At 32.1% G+C, this 18,419-nt stretch overlaps 3 protein-coding genes across 3 annotated transcripts; all 3 read left to right on the top strand.

Moving 5' to 3' along the window:
* The first annotated feature begins 2,029 nt into the window (after nt 1-2,029).
* LOC119833374 lies at nt 2,030-7,590 on the top strand. Its single transcript, XM_038357361.1, has 8 exons — nt 2,030-2,212; nt 2,259-2,382; nt 2,470-2,575; nt 4,428-4,581; nt 5,607-5,699; nt 6,070-6,168; nt 6,851-7,065; nt 7,377-7,590. The coding sequence occupies exons 1-8, from the start codon at nt 2,030-2,032 to the stop codon at nt 7,588-7,590; spliced, it is 1,188 nt and encodes a 395-aa protein (XP_038213289.1).
* Nucleotides 7,591-9,523: 1,933 nt separating this feature from the next.
* LOC119833376 (organic cation transporter protein-like) lies at nt 9,524-11,128 on the top strand. Its single transcript, XM_038357363.1, has one exon. The coding sequence runs from the start codon at nt 9,524-9,526 to the stop codon at nt 11,126-11,128; it is 1,605 nt and encodes a 534-aa protein (XP_038213291.1).
* Nucleotides 11,129-13,750: 2,622 nt separating this feature from the next.
* LOC119833627 lies at nt 13,751-18,395 on the top strand. The gene is made up of 8 exons (XM_038357720.1): nt 13,751-13,906; nt 15,378-15,548; nt 16,095-16,465; nt 16,773-16,938; nt 17,097-17,192; nt 17,315-17,413; nt 17,721-17,932; nt 18,167-18,395. Exons 1-8 carry the CDS (start codon nt 13,751-13,753, stop codon nt 18,393-18,395), a joined length of 1,500 nt encoding a protein of 499 aa, XP_038213648.1.
* Nucleotides 18,396-18,419: the final 24 nt, after the last annotated feature.

Here is an 18,419-nt window from a genome sequence, read left to right on the forward strand (position 1 = left end):
TCATCAGATTCGGAATATGATTTCAATCCGGATCTCTGTGCGAAATTTGTTGATTAGATAAGTTTTAGACTTTATAAATAATAATAATACAAAAAAGTCAGCCGAAGAAGCCTTTTATTATAAAGAGAATTCATTTACGCATAAAAAGAAATCTTGGGAACAGGCTCTGGGTTATGTCGGAAACACATCGCCGAAAAACAGAGACCTAGCAACTAAACTCATTTGTGTTCCTTCGCACCGACAAGTTGACATGATCGCGGAATTCAGTAGAACTGCATCCGCGATATGCTGACGAAGTCTACGACGAACAAAAAAATTACACATAGCAGCATTGATGTCGACCTTATATACTTACTATTATGATTATTGGATTGTTTTTAGTCCAATTTATTTATTAAATAATAGGTGATAAAAGCATCGATGCACGGATAATTTTGTTAGCATTTCAAAATAAGGGCAATTCCATTTTCCAAGATAAACGACGGAAAATATTTAATATTGTTGATATTTCAAAAGCGAAATGCAAGATGTCACTGAAATGTTGTGATAAGTCCAGCTCTCGGAAATAAGGATCGGTTAATGAAACAACGTTCAAAGATGAAGCAAGGAAATCACACGAAGTGTAAATTCCATGAATTCAAAACAACAGACAGGATGGCCCAGTCATGCATTAATTTATTTAGAGATAACGTTTTGTATATATATTATCAAACCATACTATAACATCTATAATATTTTTGAATATAGGAGGAATAAAAATTGCTATGATGGCCATTTTTTAAAGTTTTTGATTATGACACAACTTATAAACAAACATTTTTTGGAATATGTAGGTATATTCATTATCATACCAATCTCGAAATTGTAATATTTAGCATAAATCTTTAGGTATTATTATACATTATATCATTAAATGTTTTGCTATTGGTAACATTTAATGCATGTGCTTGTTAACACAATAACAATGTATAACATCATTACACATTTTTATTTCGTAGATTCCGAAATTGCGTTATGAACTACTTCTCGTATCACATGAGTTAAATGTATTTAGTAATGTACTAATGTAATGATATTTATAATTCATCAAAACAAAAGCTTGTTATTCAATATACAGGTGGACACTTAAATGAAATAAACATATTTCATAGACAAATCGAATTAACAATGGAGACCAATTTAATTTGATGAGACAAGGTTTCCACTGATGCTTCTTTCAGAATGTTTTTTTAACTCTAAAATATAACGAAGCAAAAACAAATGGGCCCATTTAAATTTTCCTATCGCGAGGTGAAGTTAAACAGTGTTATGCTAAGTTGACGTTTTGCCGTACCATAATATTGTGTTAAGCGCGAGTTCCACTGAAATCTGACACAACTGCAGTCTGAATAAACTTACCGACTCGACTTACTAAGTTTACATGCTTTAATAGTAATTTTGGGTAACCTTAGTTGATATGCAGGAACCTGTTCAAATGAAATCACACCATATTTTATTTAATACTCATTCACAATGAGCCAAGCCAGAGGTCTGTTTGTTCCGTTAAGTCAAGTTTTAATCCATGAAACGCATGTGTGTGTTTAGCTACAGTTTCGTTGACAAATATTTATTGGGAGACAACTTCTAGACTAGTAATTTGATTTACCTACACCCGCAATACTTATAATTTTATTCGTCTCTTCGTATTTTTCTCTGATAGCACAAATATATCTAAAATCAATGCTAGATTAATATTTTGTTTTTTTTTTTCATAGAGATCAATGTCAATAACATTGATAAAAAAAATTGAAAATGATATCGAACATTCTCTTTGCAAAGCAGAAAATTAATTAAAAACAGCAATCTGTTCAGTCGTCGCTACGATTTATTATTTATTGATCAAACAACATCAAACAACTTTACTGTCTACGCAACGGGGCTTACTGCTGGGAAATTTTCCGTACTCTGATATATTCAAATTGTCTAGCAACAGTTGTGTTTCACAATCTAGTCGGTTCAGACTTATATACTTCAACATACATAATACAATATGCATCGAAATGCAAGATACGGAGGGACCAAGCAACCTCGTAAAATTTTAAATGTTAGATGTTCAAAATATGAAGCCGCTGAAGCAATTCATTCAAATAAAAAGTATTGGAAAAATGTATTTAACGCAATAGACTATGCTAACAAAGGACCAGTGCGTAAATTTTTGGATATTAAATTCTCGGTAAGTAAATTATATCATAAATCATTTAAAAATACTCTTATTTTAGATTGAGGAACAAGAAATTCGATTACTATCGGAAGCTCTACCTACAGAACTGTTTAGAAAGGTTTGTAATATTTTAAATATGAAAGCAAGTACAAAAGACTCCGATAGGAAATCCAAATTTGAAGGTATATCATCTTTATTTAAACACATTGCGTAAGATAATTTTTGATATTTTCTTATTTATCTATATGAATATCGTCAATAATTAACAGATACACGTAAACGTCGTTTAACTAAAACGCCCTTCCTGTCTAAACGACAAACTTTTGATATAGACAGGGATTTAGAATCGGATACAGATGTTGAAGTTAGTACAAGGTAAGTTATTATTTAACACACAGCTTATATTATTATGTATAGCAAAAACATAATTATGTTTTTGTTATTAACATATTATTGATTTTATTATTTGTTTCAAGCGTAACTTTTAAAATTAATTTTTTTAAATAACAAAGAATATTTTTTGTCTCGTAAATTTAAATAATTAATACATTGAAACAGTACGTATTGACAATTTTTTATTTATTTATACAATAAGCATTCTTTTCTAAATGTTCGTTGTAATTGATTTGATAAATACATAAATATATAAGAAGCCAGCATTAACAATGAATTTGCTGCATTTTATCGTATTTTCATATACTTGTCGCCTCGTTACTGGTAACATTATCGCTTTCATTCCAACAAGTACCACAGATAAGCATCACCTGATCGTGGGTATCTCGAAATCGCTTGATTGCGTATAATTCACAGCGTTTAAAGGTCAAGTTAAATATATTTTTATCTTGATTGTTATATTTGGTGACATTTCATAGCTATTAAATTGTGTTATATCAAAAAGTATAAAACTTCGTACATGCTTCTAAACATGCGTAAGATATCTTCCCACGGCCTAGATGCCTGTTCACTATTCAAGGTCCAATCATAAAAAGGTGGCATTCTGACATGTATGAAATATTATTTGAAGATTACAGAGCGCCAAACATTGTTAACAAAAACTATTATCAATGTTAAATCAAAACCTGTGATTATATTTTTGCTATGCTTTTTTATACACCAAAACTAAACAAAATACAATATATTGTTATTATATCAATCTTCCGATATCATCAGTATCTTTATTACTTTTCGCTAAATTAAGCTGAAAATGATATAACTGTTTTTTGATTATTTAAAATAGATATTTGTAGTCGCTTTTTTATAAGCGTTTTAACACGTAATGAATGTATTTCAATAAATCAAGGAGCTTAAATAATCTACTATATAAAAATGAGTCGGGTTTTCCTTCCTGACGCTATAACTCCAGATAGCACGAACTGATTTCCACGGTTTTGCATTCGTTGGAAAGGTCTCGGGCTCCGTGAGGTTTATAGCAAAGAAAATTCAGGAAAAATTTTAACAGAAAAGCGGGAAAAACGAAGCCATCTGGTGGCGGAACGGAGTTCGCCGCGTTTGCTAGTCTGATATAATTATTTAGTAACGTTGCTAGGCAACAATAAACAAAATAGCATTGTATTTAGTGTAAGTTACATTTTACAGATCAAACTTGTTTCATATGAAGCAAGAAAAAAGACGTCTATAGAGTTTAAATTTAACAAAATGATTTCATTCATTATACATATAAGTATAATCTATTAATAAATCCATTTAAGGCTATAAACCTAGGTAAACATTTAATTGGCTCAGGCGTAAGATTGTATCAATCAAAAAGTTGGTCAGAATGAACTTAATAAATTAAACGTACAGTATCGGCAGCCAAGCGAACTTTTCCCGGGTTAACTCAACTAAGTTCGGATTTCTTGGAAAGAAGTTTATACCTAATGCGTTTAATAAATTAAGGTCATTACAAATATCTTCATTATGGTGATATTCTGTCATTATGGTATAAACCACAATATTATATAACTTGGAATTATTCTATTATTGTTTGCTAAAAAGATTACGAATAATAAAAATGATATTAGCAATAATGATTGTATTTAACACAAGAGATTTATTTTATTTATTTTAGAGATCATAGAACTTTTTATTTAGCATTATTTTTGCGTTGCCTCAATTTTCTTCGATACATGTTTCTGAACTATTTTTACGTATCAAATCTTATATTTGAATAAGATTGTAACATTATACTTAATTAATGAAATCATTATTAATTGTTATTGTTAAATAGTGAAGACGATGAAGAAAATAAGAAATTAAGGATGTACCAGGAATTCTTGCGGAAACCAATTCGAGAGCAAATAACATGGGCTTCCCATTATCTTGAACCTGAAAAAGAGGACGAAAAAACGCTTGTTAAAAAAGCTGATGATTTAACAAATAGAGTAAGAGAGATCTTTATTTATTTTTATTAAACACAATCAAGATTTATGTGCTCTTCTCTAATAATGTTTGTACCAAATTGTAATTAAGATTATGAGATATTCAGTATACATACATCCATTGTATGTATATCTTATGTCACTATTAGCCGTTGCAAGCACATTAACTGTTGTCATACATGTCACATTTTTATTATACCGCCATTCATTGGAAATCATAAATATTGGAGTGATTTAATAACTATATAATATTAATGGATCTTCCATGGGAATAAAATGTTTTATTGCGGTATAAAGGAGCCCTTGAAGCACTTTCGAGCTTCCTAACTAAAGAAAGAAGAACAAATTGACATACGCACTTTCACATTTACAATATTAGTATTTTTTTTATTAAAATTTGACCATTAAATCTGAACCCGTTACATTTAAGTGTTTGAATAGGTATCTTAGTCACAATTATCAATTAATTACATAATATATTTATGCAATTCGCAACTCAATGGTTTAATAACGAATCCACGTATTATTTGCAAAAATAAACAACTGATTTCGATGAATAACACACATTGTTAATGTATTGCCAGGATTCAATATTGCATACAAAGTCAGAATTGAAAATGTGTTACGTGAAAAATTATTGAATTCAATGTTATGTTGAATTGAAATCAGTAAATGAAATCATAACTAAACCTGTTTATAATCAGATTATAGATTATAGAAAAACAAATGACTTAATTTTACTAGTTCGACTCATATTCGTAGTTATAAATGATACTTACACCAAAAATATATTAATTTACATGTTTTTAATATGATCAACAGAAAAGTTGTTTCTGTGCATGATAATAATTAATAAGGTTAAAGAAGATGTATCGAAAACATGTTACTAACATCATATTTATCTGTTTATATCACTTCATAATCTTACTAATGTAAGTATTTATTTTAAGATAACGATAAGAGAAGGAGATCAAGTCAAGATCCTTATAAGTAATAATACATAGTATAAATCTTTATTAACATTGCAGATAGCACAAGAGTTTTGTGATTATATGAAAGAGCTGGGTGGTGATCAACAATCACATTTATTTACCCCCGGAGCAATAAAAGAACTTTTTCAGGTACCGTAATGAAAATCCTTTGGCAATATTTTAAAAGCAAATAAATCAAAAATATAGTTCGTAAATATAGTTGTGTGTAAAAGGTTTTTTTCCTTCATATAACAATCACATTAACATTATTATAATTGTGCAGCACAAACGCAGATTTATAAATTCAAACTAAATTACTATTGAGAATTAACAAAAACGCTTGCTGATGATTGATAGCTTTTGCATCTTTTTGTTCTACAAAAACTTTATAGGTTTACCTTCAACTTTAAATAAAAAAGGATAATTTATTTTAATTGTACTTCTAAAATTTTTGTACTATACAAAATGATATACTATAAAAATATTGGCTAGTGAAGTACGAAGCCAATTTTTATTACAGGTCGAGTTTGACACCCACGTAGCTCGAAGTCTTCAAGTGGTACCAAAAGAACTTCCTTCTGTTAATGAAGGTATTGCCAAAGTTACGGATAATCTCAAGGTATGTGAATCTTTATTTCTATTCAGATAATCTCTTTATATAAAATTCCCATGTCACGATGTTAGTAACCATACTCCATACGGACCTTCTAGACCTATTCTCATGAAATTTTGTGTGCATATCAGGTAGGTCTAAGAATAGGCCAACATCTATTTTTCATACCCATAAATGATATAAGTAAGGCAGAACAGCGTATGCCGGGTCAGCTAGTAGTAGATATTATTATTAATTTAATATTTTATCTATTATTATTTAATATCCTACTATCATATCCTATCCTACTACCCAACTTAATATTATAAATGCGAAAGTTTGTAAAGATGTGTGTGTGTTTATTGCTCTTTAACGCAAAAATTACTGAACCGATTGCAACGAAATTTGGTACATAGATAGCTGGACAACTGGAATAACATATAGGCAATTTTTTATCCCGATATTCCGATCCGATAGATAGCCGCGGGGCGCAGCTAGGTATTCATATTGGTAACATGTTACCAATATGATACACTTTCGCATTTATAATATTAGTAGGATTTATATTTTTATTGACAACAAAAGCAATTTGTAAACACGTGTCGGTTTGATAAATATCACTTAAACGATTAATCTTTCCAAACTGAGGAAAAAACAAACGACGAATTATTAGAAATAGACATTAGAAGTTTGAACCTTGCTATTACAGAAATCACACTATGCTGCCCTTGACCGAGAAATATCGAAAGATATCAAAGCGGAGGGTCGGAAAGATCGCGTGAGATGTTTCGGATGCACGTTGCCGAGACGGGAGCAGTGGCGAACCCCTCGTAATGACACTAAGACCCAATGGAGGTCAGCCCGACACGTCCCTAGAGATCTTGTTACTTTGAAAACTGTTTGGGAAGGTATCACTAACCTTAGGTGAGTGTAAAAGTTAACACTCCTAATGTCGAATAAATGTTACGTGTATCTCAAGTAGTCGATTTATAGGTTCATTTAGTCTAACATTCAGGAGCTCAGTAACGCCGAATATGCTATTGATCGGCCATGTTACATCAGCTACATATGAATTGATTTTGCGTGATATGTTTCTTGTTCGTATTTTACATAAAATAGTTTACAATAAACGTTTTATGAAAACATAAGTTTTATTCACGCAGTTCGTGCTTTGTTTTACAAAACTCAACCGTGTATACCTAACAATTAGGTGAATTTTATAAAACTTGTTACAGGAGCGTAAAAGAATATTGTCGTTGGATGATTGAACACCCAGAATACCGAAGAGCTCCATATTTAAACAGCCTCGGGATGTTTGACCATGGGGTGTTAGATGCGAGACTGACATTCGAATTGCAGCAAGATACCATTCCCGTATCGCACACAGATATCCCTGCACCGATTGAACATATTCGAAAACGACTGTCTGAATTGGCTGACTTGAACTAATTATAATTATTAAATACTGTGAAACGACCACGACATAAACAAGGCTTTAGTTTGCTCTTCCTTCATTGCTTTGATATATAAAAATCACATGTAATATTTAATGTATTTTTTAAACTTGAAATGATATTCTAGTTATATATATTTATTATTGCTATAGGCTACTTCGTAATGCGTACTACGTATATTGGCCCGAGTTGCATATTCCTATTCTATCATGTATTGGTACATATATTGAAATTATGATAATATTTTTCTTGTCAAAGTAAAAGCTTAGAGTTAGAAGAAAATTATAAGCGTGATAGTCGTGAACTTAGTTTTAACAAGACTTGAATGTTTACGACCTCCAAACTCCTACCAGTACCAGTTTTATCTAACTACCTTCCTTTTCATTGTTTAATCATTAACTATGCAAACATGTGCCGTAGCAGCTACGTAATACAGAGGTAAAATTAAATAACCTAAATACAAGTAGGTAGGTACCTAAATTCATCGGCGTATGCGCCAATCAGAAGCACCCAAATGATTGACACGAATTACCTCTACAAATAAGTTGTAGTTTTTTTTAACACAGCATTTATTTAACCAGCTTTACCTGCATCTGCATTCGCAGTATATACGAGTAGTTCACACCGCCTGTGTTACGTAGCCTCTCGCCATCCTGCTGCACAACTTTTCTGAGATAGTATATTCATATCTCTTCAGGTTCAGCTGTTCTGCCAGGGAATCACATCAGGGATTCTAGATGCTCGATTTTCGCATGTCGCTAAAAAGTGCTCATCACACTAAACAACTTTTCTTAAGAGTGTACATTCATATCTCTTCAGGTTCAGCTAGGCTATCACGTGTCCACATTAGGGATTCTAGATCCTAGATTTTCGTATGTCGCCAAATACTTAGTACAGGTACCTACTTATCACGCTGAACAACTTTTTATAAGATAGTATATTCGTATCTCGTATATTCTTGGAAGCACAGCCGAATAAAGCGGCGCAGCATTGCTTTTCTTCTTATTTACTTTGTTTCCCGTTGTTGGGAATGAGAAGTTTTGCCGCGGTTAAAAGAATGTCCTATGTTCCTATGTCCTTTTTCAACTTATTATCTATGTTTGTGCCAATTATCATTAAAATCGGTTCAGTGGTTTATTCATGAAAACGTAACCGACAAACAGACAGAGTTACTTTCAAATTATATAATTATAATATAACTAGTATGGATATAATATATTAACAAATATCTTCCGTACCTATATACTATATAATAATGAATATTTGTAAAGTTCATTAAATAACAATAAAGGCAATTTTTTTTTTGTAATAAAAATAATTTTAAATACTTGAAGATAAATACAGTAAAAATCGGCCATGTGCGAATCGGACTCGCGCACTGGGGATCCATACAAAGCTGGTTTTTACAATAGAATGTAACTTAAAGCCTAGGTTGCCTGTAGGTTTTGTTTCCCATGCGGGTGTCGAAAATCTGTATAAACGACTATATCTTTTAATTGCGTTGGCTTAGAAGTTCGATTTTTACATAGATCATAGGGACTAAGTTTTTGATATGAACTTCAGCTTCATACCTCTACGCGTTCCTTAGGAAGGGCTCTTGACAAAAATACGGACAACAAAGTGATCCTATTAGGGTTCCGTTTTTTTTTCATTCGACTTATTTAAAACCCTTAAAACTTCAAATAGTATTTCCAATTTAACCGATAACATTAACCTGAAATAGCGGTTTTGTGACAATATAACACCTATAAAAATGAAGATATCGTAAAGATAAGAAATGATAGTTTGTACCCACGGAAATATGTTGAATATACTATAATCATTCATATAAATATAAGAGGAGGCTTAGAAGGTATTATTCGTGTTTATTCATCGCAATACCTAAGGCGTGTGTTGTAGTTATTAGTGACTTTGATATATAAATCAAAATGTCTCCAAAGGACGAAAGAAAAACTGAAACAGAGTTTGAAGATGTCTTGAATCGTGAAGTGGGGCAATTTGGCAAGTTTCAGTTGATAAACATACTTCTAATGGGACTGCCTGCAATTGCCTCTGGATTCCTAGCGGGAGATTATAATTTTGCTGCAGCCAGACTCCCTTTTCGGTGTGCTATTCCAGAATGCGACGGTGACTCTCCTGTTTATGCACCTGATTGGATACTCAATGCAATACCAGAGACATCGACGGGCTTCGCAGACTGCACCCGATACGCCGGCCGGTATAATACATCAGAAATTCCGAACAACACGTGCCCCATTGAACTATTCGATAAAAGTGAAATAATACCATGTGACGGTTATGTTTATGAAAGAACAAACTCTTTAGTTTACGATTTTGGCCTTGAGTGTCAAGAGTGGATTCGTACTTTATCTATAACATTAAACAGTGTCGGTGCCATGGTCGCACTCCCGGTTGCGGGATGGGTGTCTGACTACTTTGGGCGTCGCGTATCAATTGTTCTATTTGCCTTCAACGTTGTCGTTATCGGTATCATAAAAGCATTTTCTACTAACTATATAATGTATCTTGTAACACAATTTTTACATACAGCACTAGGTGGTGGTGTATTCAGTGCAGCATATATACTAGCTGCAGAAATAGTAGGTCCGAAATATCGAGTCACTGCCAGTGTTCTAATGTCTACAATGTTTGCTTTGGGCCTTGCTTTGGTAGGTGCAATAGCGTCTGCTGTATCTTACTGGCGACATCTTACCTTAATATATTTCGTACCGATGACATTAATATTAACATATTATTGGATTCTGTGCGAGAGTCATCGATGGTTGCTAAGTAAGCATAAGAATGATAAGGCTAAGATAGCGTTAGAACGTGCAGCGAATCTAAACGGGAAAAAGATATCGGACGAAGCAATGATTTTTTTGCTATCAGCCATACCGCGCACCAATGAAACAGAAACAAATAAAAATCTTATCATGCGTGTTCTAAAATCACCAGTTATGTTGAGGAGAAGTTGTACAACACCTATTTTTTGGATTGCGACTACATTCATATATTACGGCATGACAATTAACTCTGTGAGTTTATCAGGCAATATGTATGTAAATTATATACTTGTTGCTTTAGTAGAAATCCCTGGATTTTGGACAGCCTACTTCACATTGGATAGGTTGGGCCGTAGATTAACATTATTTTCAGGTTTTGCGTTATGTGCTGCTTGCTGTATGGGATTTGCTTTTACTCCTCACTCACGCTATGGTTTATCGTTATTTCTTTACTTAGTAGGCAAATATTGTACTGGTCTTATCATGACATCTGTGTATTTATTTACATCAGAATTATATCCTACGAGGCATCGACATTCGTTTCTTGGATTTTCTTCAATGCTAGGTCGACTAGGAACTGTGGTAGCATCTTTTACTCCACCTTTAATGGATTATTGGACCGGAATTCCATCAGTAATGTTTGGCACAGTCTGTATAATAACGGCCCTTTTAGTACTGACACAACCGGAAACTTTGGGCCAAAAGGTTCCAGACACTTTTGAAGATGCTGAAGTATTAGGAAAGATCTGATTAAATTTTATCAAAGGCCTTATGTTAAGATGTTAGTGTGTGGAGTGGTTAGTTAATATCTATTTTTTCTCTGCACACTATCCCCTTAGAAACTGTTTAGAAAGATCACGTTAATAGTCTGATGTAGGAATTTTAATTTATTTGTAAAATAATTTATAATTTTACAGAAATATACTTTAATAAACAAAGATTATGATAAATAATACTTATTAGAAATTTATATCACGTCTTAAAATGATCTCGTAATAGATAATTATTTATACTGCTTAAATTGAGTAATTTATAAATAACTAGCAAACCCGGCGAACTCCGTTTCGCCACCAGGTGGTTGTATGTGAAAAATGACTTTTCCGCTTTTCTGCAGAATTTTTTCCTGAATTTTCTTTGCCATAAACCTCACGGCGCCCGAGACCTTTCCAACGAATGCAAAACCGTGGAAATCGGTTCGTGCGTTCTGGAGTTATAGCGTCAGGAAGGAATACCCGACTTATTTTTATATAGTAAAAGAAAAGATATATTTTCATGTCATGTACTTTCATTGTCAAACCAATTTTTCTATTAAAATGTGTTTTCATAACTGTGCAAATTTTATTTTAAATTCAAGCATTATCTGACTCATTTCTAAGATCCGATAAACTTAAAATAAAACAAACCCATCTTAATTCTTAACATTTACTGTATTTTAAAGAAAAGCGACATCTAAGTTGTATCACGTTAAGTTTTTAATAAGCGCCATCTTGCAATATAAATTATAAACTTTTACAATCTATGACGCTTTAGCTAGTCAGATGATAGTGAAATATACCATAGATGTCGCTTTAATAAATAGACTTAAACAGGAAAAAGTACCAAACCGCCTTATAATTTTTATAGATGGCGCAACCATCAAATTAATAGTACTTTCGTACTTATTTCTTATTTAATTTTAAGTAGCTGCACTTTCAAAATGATATTTACATAATTCTGATAGTTAACAAATAAGAGAAAATTAAGTGGTCATCTTTCGTGTGTCGTACATATTAATACTGGCTCTAGACAGAAAAATTTAACAGCACAAAAATACGTAAGCTTTTGCTTCTGTGCATCGATATACCGATCGCAATGTTGCGGAGAGTCAGACGGTAGGTAACTTCTACCCGTTCTTCGAATATATAGAATGTCAAATCAATTATTTTTATAATAATCAAATATCTTTGAAAAATCAATATTTTTATAATAATTAATGAAAATTAACCTACATTAATAGACTTTTTAATTACCCTGTATGAATCTGGCGAATAAATGGCATATGAAAGTACCTCACCTACTTACTATACGAACATCCTCGTTACTACGATTTGTAGGTTGTTTTAAAGTAAAAAAAGACTGTAACTCTTTAATCTTTTGACGTAATAGTTATTTTTAACAAACTACAATATATTTGTTACATAGGTAAATATTCCTACCAGATAAGTGCGACAATTAATCATTAATTCAATAATCATGAAAAAAATTAAATCTGCAGTGTTACAGTACTAACATTTTTCCCTATTAAGTATGCCTTAAATTTATATCAAGTTTTAACTTTAAAAACGAAAGTGACCAAAGGGGTTTAGAAGGTATTTTGAAATTATGAAATTAAGTGCATATTTTTATAGACTGTACATTTACGAAAACCATAATACACTACTCATACTAGGTTGATATGACCGACTCGATAGATTGTAAGCCTAATGTAGTAATCCTATATTTCGATTAGCTTACAATAAATGTGGAAAACCCTAGTGATATGATAATAATATCTTTCCAGGTATTTGCGATTATTGCACCTTTAAAAAACCATGAGTAGGTACCTAAATATAAAATAAAATAACGTAATATACGTAAGATCTAAGATTAAGATTAATTTTACAAATTAATAGTGATACTGTTTACATTTATTCATAACTTTAATTGTCATACTGATAACATTATACTTACCATAAATATTTATGTTATCTTACCATTATTTTTAGATATTTAATATGTCTTTTATTATTTCCTAGAACCACTTCAGTAAACTACGTCTTCGCTGGCATTTTGTTATTATTATCCTATCTAATTGTGTTTCAAGAAATAGATACCCTTGTTACAATCTCTGATTATTTATTTTAAGTACTGTAGCTTGGAAATGCACAATTAAGTCCATTGTTTTAATGGTGATGAAAATCGAGAATGAATATTTTACTCACACAAGTTGCATACGCAAAACTTATTCTTGTAGTATTGCCTTATTTAATAACTAACTGCGCCCCGAAGTTTCACCCGTGTAAGTCCGTATCCCGTAAGAATATCGGGATAAAAATTGCCTATATGTTATTCCAGTTGTCCAGCTGTCTACGTACCAAATTTCATTGCAATTGATTCAGTAGTTTTTGCGTGAATGAGCAACACACACACATACTTACAAACTTTCGCATTTATAATATTAGTAGGATAGTGTAGGTATTATGTTTACAGCGAGTTATTTTGGTGCTGGTTGTAGAATCATATTGGACAAGTTCTAAAGAAGAATTGAAATGTCTAATTGACATATCTGTGGCCTACATTCTGTATTGCGTTTTTGTGTTATTTACAATCGTTTCTTTTTATGCTACGATTTCCATGTCTTGTGGAAAGCGACCTCTTGTCAAGAACTGGGATAAACCTAAAAAATTGCGAGTCATTACTGCATCTAAATATGAACAAAACGAGGCGTCCGTTAAAGTTCATTGGAAAAACGTTATACGTACTTTGGAGTTGTCATACAAAGATGAACAGGTTATTTATTTTTTATACAAAGATTTAGATTCTAGAAGATATTTTACCTCCTTGCCAGCTATAACACAAACTAAATAATTAAAGCGTTATCGTTACTAGTGTTATAAAAAAATCACAACGAAATTAAGTCTTATATATTACATTGGATATCGTAGAACTCAAAGGCTCACACTAAAAATATATTCTAGTTTAATTAATTAATCTCCTACAAAATTTTTTACCAATTTATACTTATAGTATAGAAAAATATATACAAGTTAAAGGATTCGTGGCATATGAATGCTACTGTGTTTCGTACAGTAAGTGGAGGGGTGGTATCGTACTCGGTTCGAGATGGTTCTGTATCGAGTCGAAGTATGCTCGGGACCCACAGAAAAATGTTTTTGCTATGTTTTTATTAGCTGTAGTTATTGTTGTGCATAATCCTGGTAAAATATATAACTATCATGATTATTTGTTCAATAACTTTGTTAATAAACATTGTACACTTATCGTTAGCATCGACTTGTTAAAATTTTTATGCCTGTTATATTTCGTGAACTTTACAGTGAAAGAATATGAATAGGCAAGTCGGTACACTAAACGCAAGCTTTCTGTATGTTAGTTGCTTTATACCAGTATTTAATGCACTGTAATAAGCTGAGATTTTCCCGGAGCCACAATCCTGATCATTTTATAATTAATTATTTGGACTATTATACGTGAATCGTATAATTTTGTATGAAACAAGATGCTATATCAATGATTATATATTATAAATAAAGCTACTATAAAGATAAAGTATCACGCCGAAATGGAACATAGATAAACGATGGAAAATGTTTATGATATTCACAATACATTCCAAAAATAGTCTGCTCCAATAAATTATGTAATATTATATTCTACTGTGTATCTACTTAAAATTACAATGTAATATAGACTTTATTATAAAGGTACTTAACTTTTATACGTAAGCAAAACGCGCGTTTTAAATTAGAATGACTTATTCCTTGAATTTAGACAATACACAAAGTTTCTGTGCAAAGCTTCCATTATAGGGCCTCTTATTTTCAAATAATATTAGCAATGTAAAGGTTAATAATAGAACAAAACAAATTAATCATGGTTATAGAATATTTTACACGTTTCTCGTGGATAAACATAAATATATAAAAATTATGCCAGACTTAATGTTAAGAAATGTTAAACTACAACGAATATTTTTAAATTAGATACATAACAAATACGTTACCAAAAAATTGAATGAAGTTATCTAATACGCATCCTTTATCAAAAAAACCATATAAGTAAATCATGAGATATGAAATAAAGATTGTGCTTCTGCACAATTATATTATAATGATAATGATTGACATTAAAAAAACATTAATTATATTGCATGTTTAATACTGAAATATATGTTATTACAAACATTATTATTGTGTTAACTCAGAAAATCTTCATAATATTATAACAAATTAACTAACAGTTCTGGGATTCACATTACCAAGACGTACGAGAGTTGGTGGGACCCGTGATCTTTAATAGAATCACTAAGATTTTCAATCTGCCAGCAGACGATAAGGCTTACGAACCTATGTCGGAAACATCATCCCCTGAACCTTCCGAATTGTTTTATCGTACAACTGCGACGTCACAGGTAACTTATTATTTCGAAGGTTTAGTAGAATCAATTCAATTACACGTCTGTTTGCTAGAAATCTACACTCTCATGTGTTTTTACATGTTTGCTGCAATTTCTCTCTTTTTGTTTTTGCACATACAGACACAATACTTATGATTTCAGCCGCTTGTTCTTTTCAATAACCACTTAATTATTATTTATATTCTGAATAAAATAAAGCCAAAATAGTAACAGAAGTAAGGCAATAACTCAATGACTTAATTAGATAAGATTATGCAGGGTTTTAATATCCTACTTATTAGCCTTATTTATATTTTTCGTGTTTTCATATAAATTCTTAACTAACGTTCACAAAATCGAAGGAGATTCTAAATTCGACCATTATATTTTGTTCGGGTTTGTCACTCGATACTTGAACTTTGAACCGATTAACGTGCTGTGTTGGATAGTAAATTATTACACAATCAACAATCGTACCTTCCTCCCCAAAGCCGACGGTCACCTTTTTTGGAGAAAATATTTATTTTATAACTTATAAAAGTTTATATCGTTAACTAATAGAGTCGCATGCAACCCACTTTTTCAATGAGCGATTTCGATACATCAATGTATGACGAAATAGAGGAAGAAGATGAGGGTATACCGGATGAACAATCGGAATTATGGAGCGAGTCATCGATGCAATCTGCTGATTTAAGAAAATCGTCTCGATCTAAATCAATGACCAGGTCAAAATCAATGACTAGATCCATGAGTACAACAAAGGCTCAAAGAAAATCAATGTCGAAATCATTTTCCCGACTGATGTCAAAAGGGATAATGAAATCAACTTCGAGGCAATCTAGAGCATTCAAGTCTGAACTATCACTGGCTGATGAATCTGCTCATTCATCAGATGATTTGATAGTTCACGCAAGCTCGATGGCAGTCAGGTAAGAAACCAAGAGATCATCAAGCAAATAGTGTTCCTGAGATGTGTCTAGTTCCTTTATACCTTTAATATTACAATTTGAGAATTGCTCTTCAACATAATCTCATTTTAGTAATTTTTTATTTGGCTTGACGATGGACGATGCGCTATTTGTGATACTTATTAGCATTGAATATAATAGCTTTTAGATTATTTTTATTAGAAATGAAGGAAGCTTATCTCCCTTTCTAATAATAAATATATATTATGCCATGCTGCATATGTAATTTACAACACAACTTTACAAGTACATATTTCTTGCTAAACAGACGTTCGCCATTTCGAAAATTATTAAGAAATCCACACTTTGATATGCTGTACTGTAATAAATCAGAAACGGATATGATTAAATGGAATTCGAAGTATAAACAGAAAGCGTTTGAAGTCTCCGCGTCTGATGAATTTAGTAAGAAAGCGGAAATTTTAACTAAGAAGGTAAAGCTGATTCACTTGTTCGCAGCCATAGCGGAAATAGAACAATTTCAGCTTTGATTATTAGAAATGTAGTAATAATGTTTAGATCACGCTGTTCGATAAGCAAATGCGATAACGCTTACAATTTTTCTTTTTATTAATTGAATAAATATTAACAGATTGCGAAGGAATTTTATGAATGGTGGGTCGGATTGGGTAACGTCGAATTCAAAAGTGAAATAAAACGTCCAGAAGATATTGAAGATCTGTTCCAAGTAACGTATTTATTAACCTAATTCAATAAACCAAAGCGCACGCTTCCACTATAACTTCTTTAGCATAGATATTATGGAATTAACTTGAGTTTATCATGCAAAATAAAACGCCATAATTGTAGGTATGGTTCGACGAACACGCTTCCAGAGGGCTTGTTTTAGATCCAAGAATTCTTCCTTGTGTGTTACAAAGTATTGCTGAGTATGTTGGAGTTAAAAAGGTATTATTTTATACAATGTTAATAGTAAAAACAACATTTATTATAATTAAAACACATTATCCATAATTTATAATGCGGTATGGCATAAAAATTTTTGTTCCAAGGACACAAGTTTTTTTTATTACGGCGTATTACCGAACAAACTCTATACTTCAGATATTATTTCTCTTAGATATTTGACATCTTGCAGCCTTTACGACTTAAAACCAAATGAGATTCATTAGTCTATTTATTCATTACAAGGATACATACAGGAGTTGTTGATGTTCCTTTACTTCTTTTAATATAAACGAATTATTTTACTTAGGCTGCTTGCCCGAGCGTATTGAAGCGGCAAATAGCACATGACATTCACGCTGAGACGAGTCCTGCTCACACCCGAGCGTTTGGAACCTGTCTACCACAAAAGAGTAAACACATACCACCCAAGAACAATACCTTGGAGATGTGGCACTCCGTGAAGATACCGGAAGACTTGAAATCAATGGCATGTGTTTGGGATGACATACAGCATCTAACGTAAGTTCTTACGTGCACACGTAGGTTTAAAGTTCCATTTCAGGACACACACACAAGATAAATACCAAATACCAAGCAACAAATACCTACAACACAAAAATAAATTGTGAATGTTTTGTTATCTAATATATTTTACAAGTTTAGAAAGAACAGTTCAATTCTGCTTCCTCTATATTTTATACAGTACATTAATCAGATAACCCGCTATGCGTATACATTCCTGTTATTTTTCAGGTCAACTAAGGCTTTCCATAAATGGCTTCAGAAGCGACCACACTTACCGATGCCGCCATTCTTCAAATCATTGGAAGCACCAGGCGAGAAGAACCAACCGTTTGTTGTACCATCTGACTTTGTCGTCAAAGATAAAGCTTCCTCAATATCGACACAGGAGCTCGCTCTTCCCGTTTCCGAGTTTGATTTAGAATTGAAGGAAGTGCTCAGCAGACTCCTGAATGAATAGCGTACATTGGTTACACGATTTTAC

Source organism: Zerene cesonia, chromosome 17 (genome assembly GCF_012273895.1).
Source record: "Zerene cesonia ecotype Mississippi chromosome 17, Zerene_cesonia_1.1, whole genome shotgun sequence".
Taxonomy (NCBI): domain Eukaryota; kingdom Metazoa; phylum Arthropoda; class Insecta; order Lepidoptera; family Pieridae; genus Zerene; species Zerene cesonia.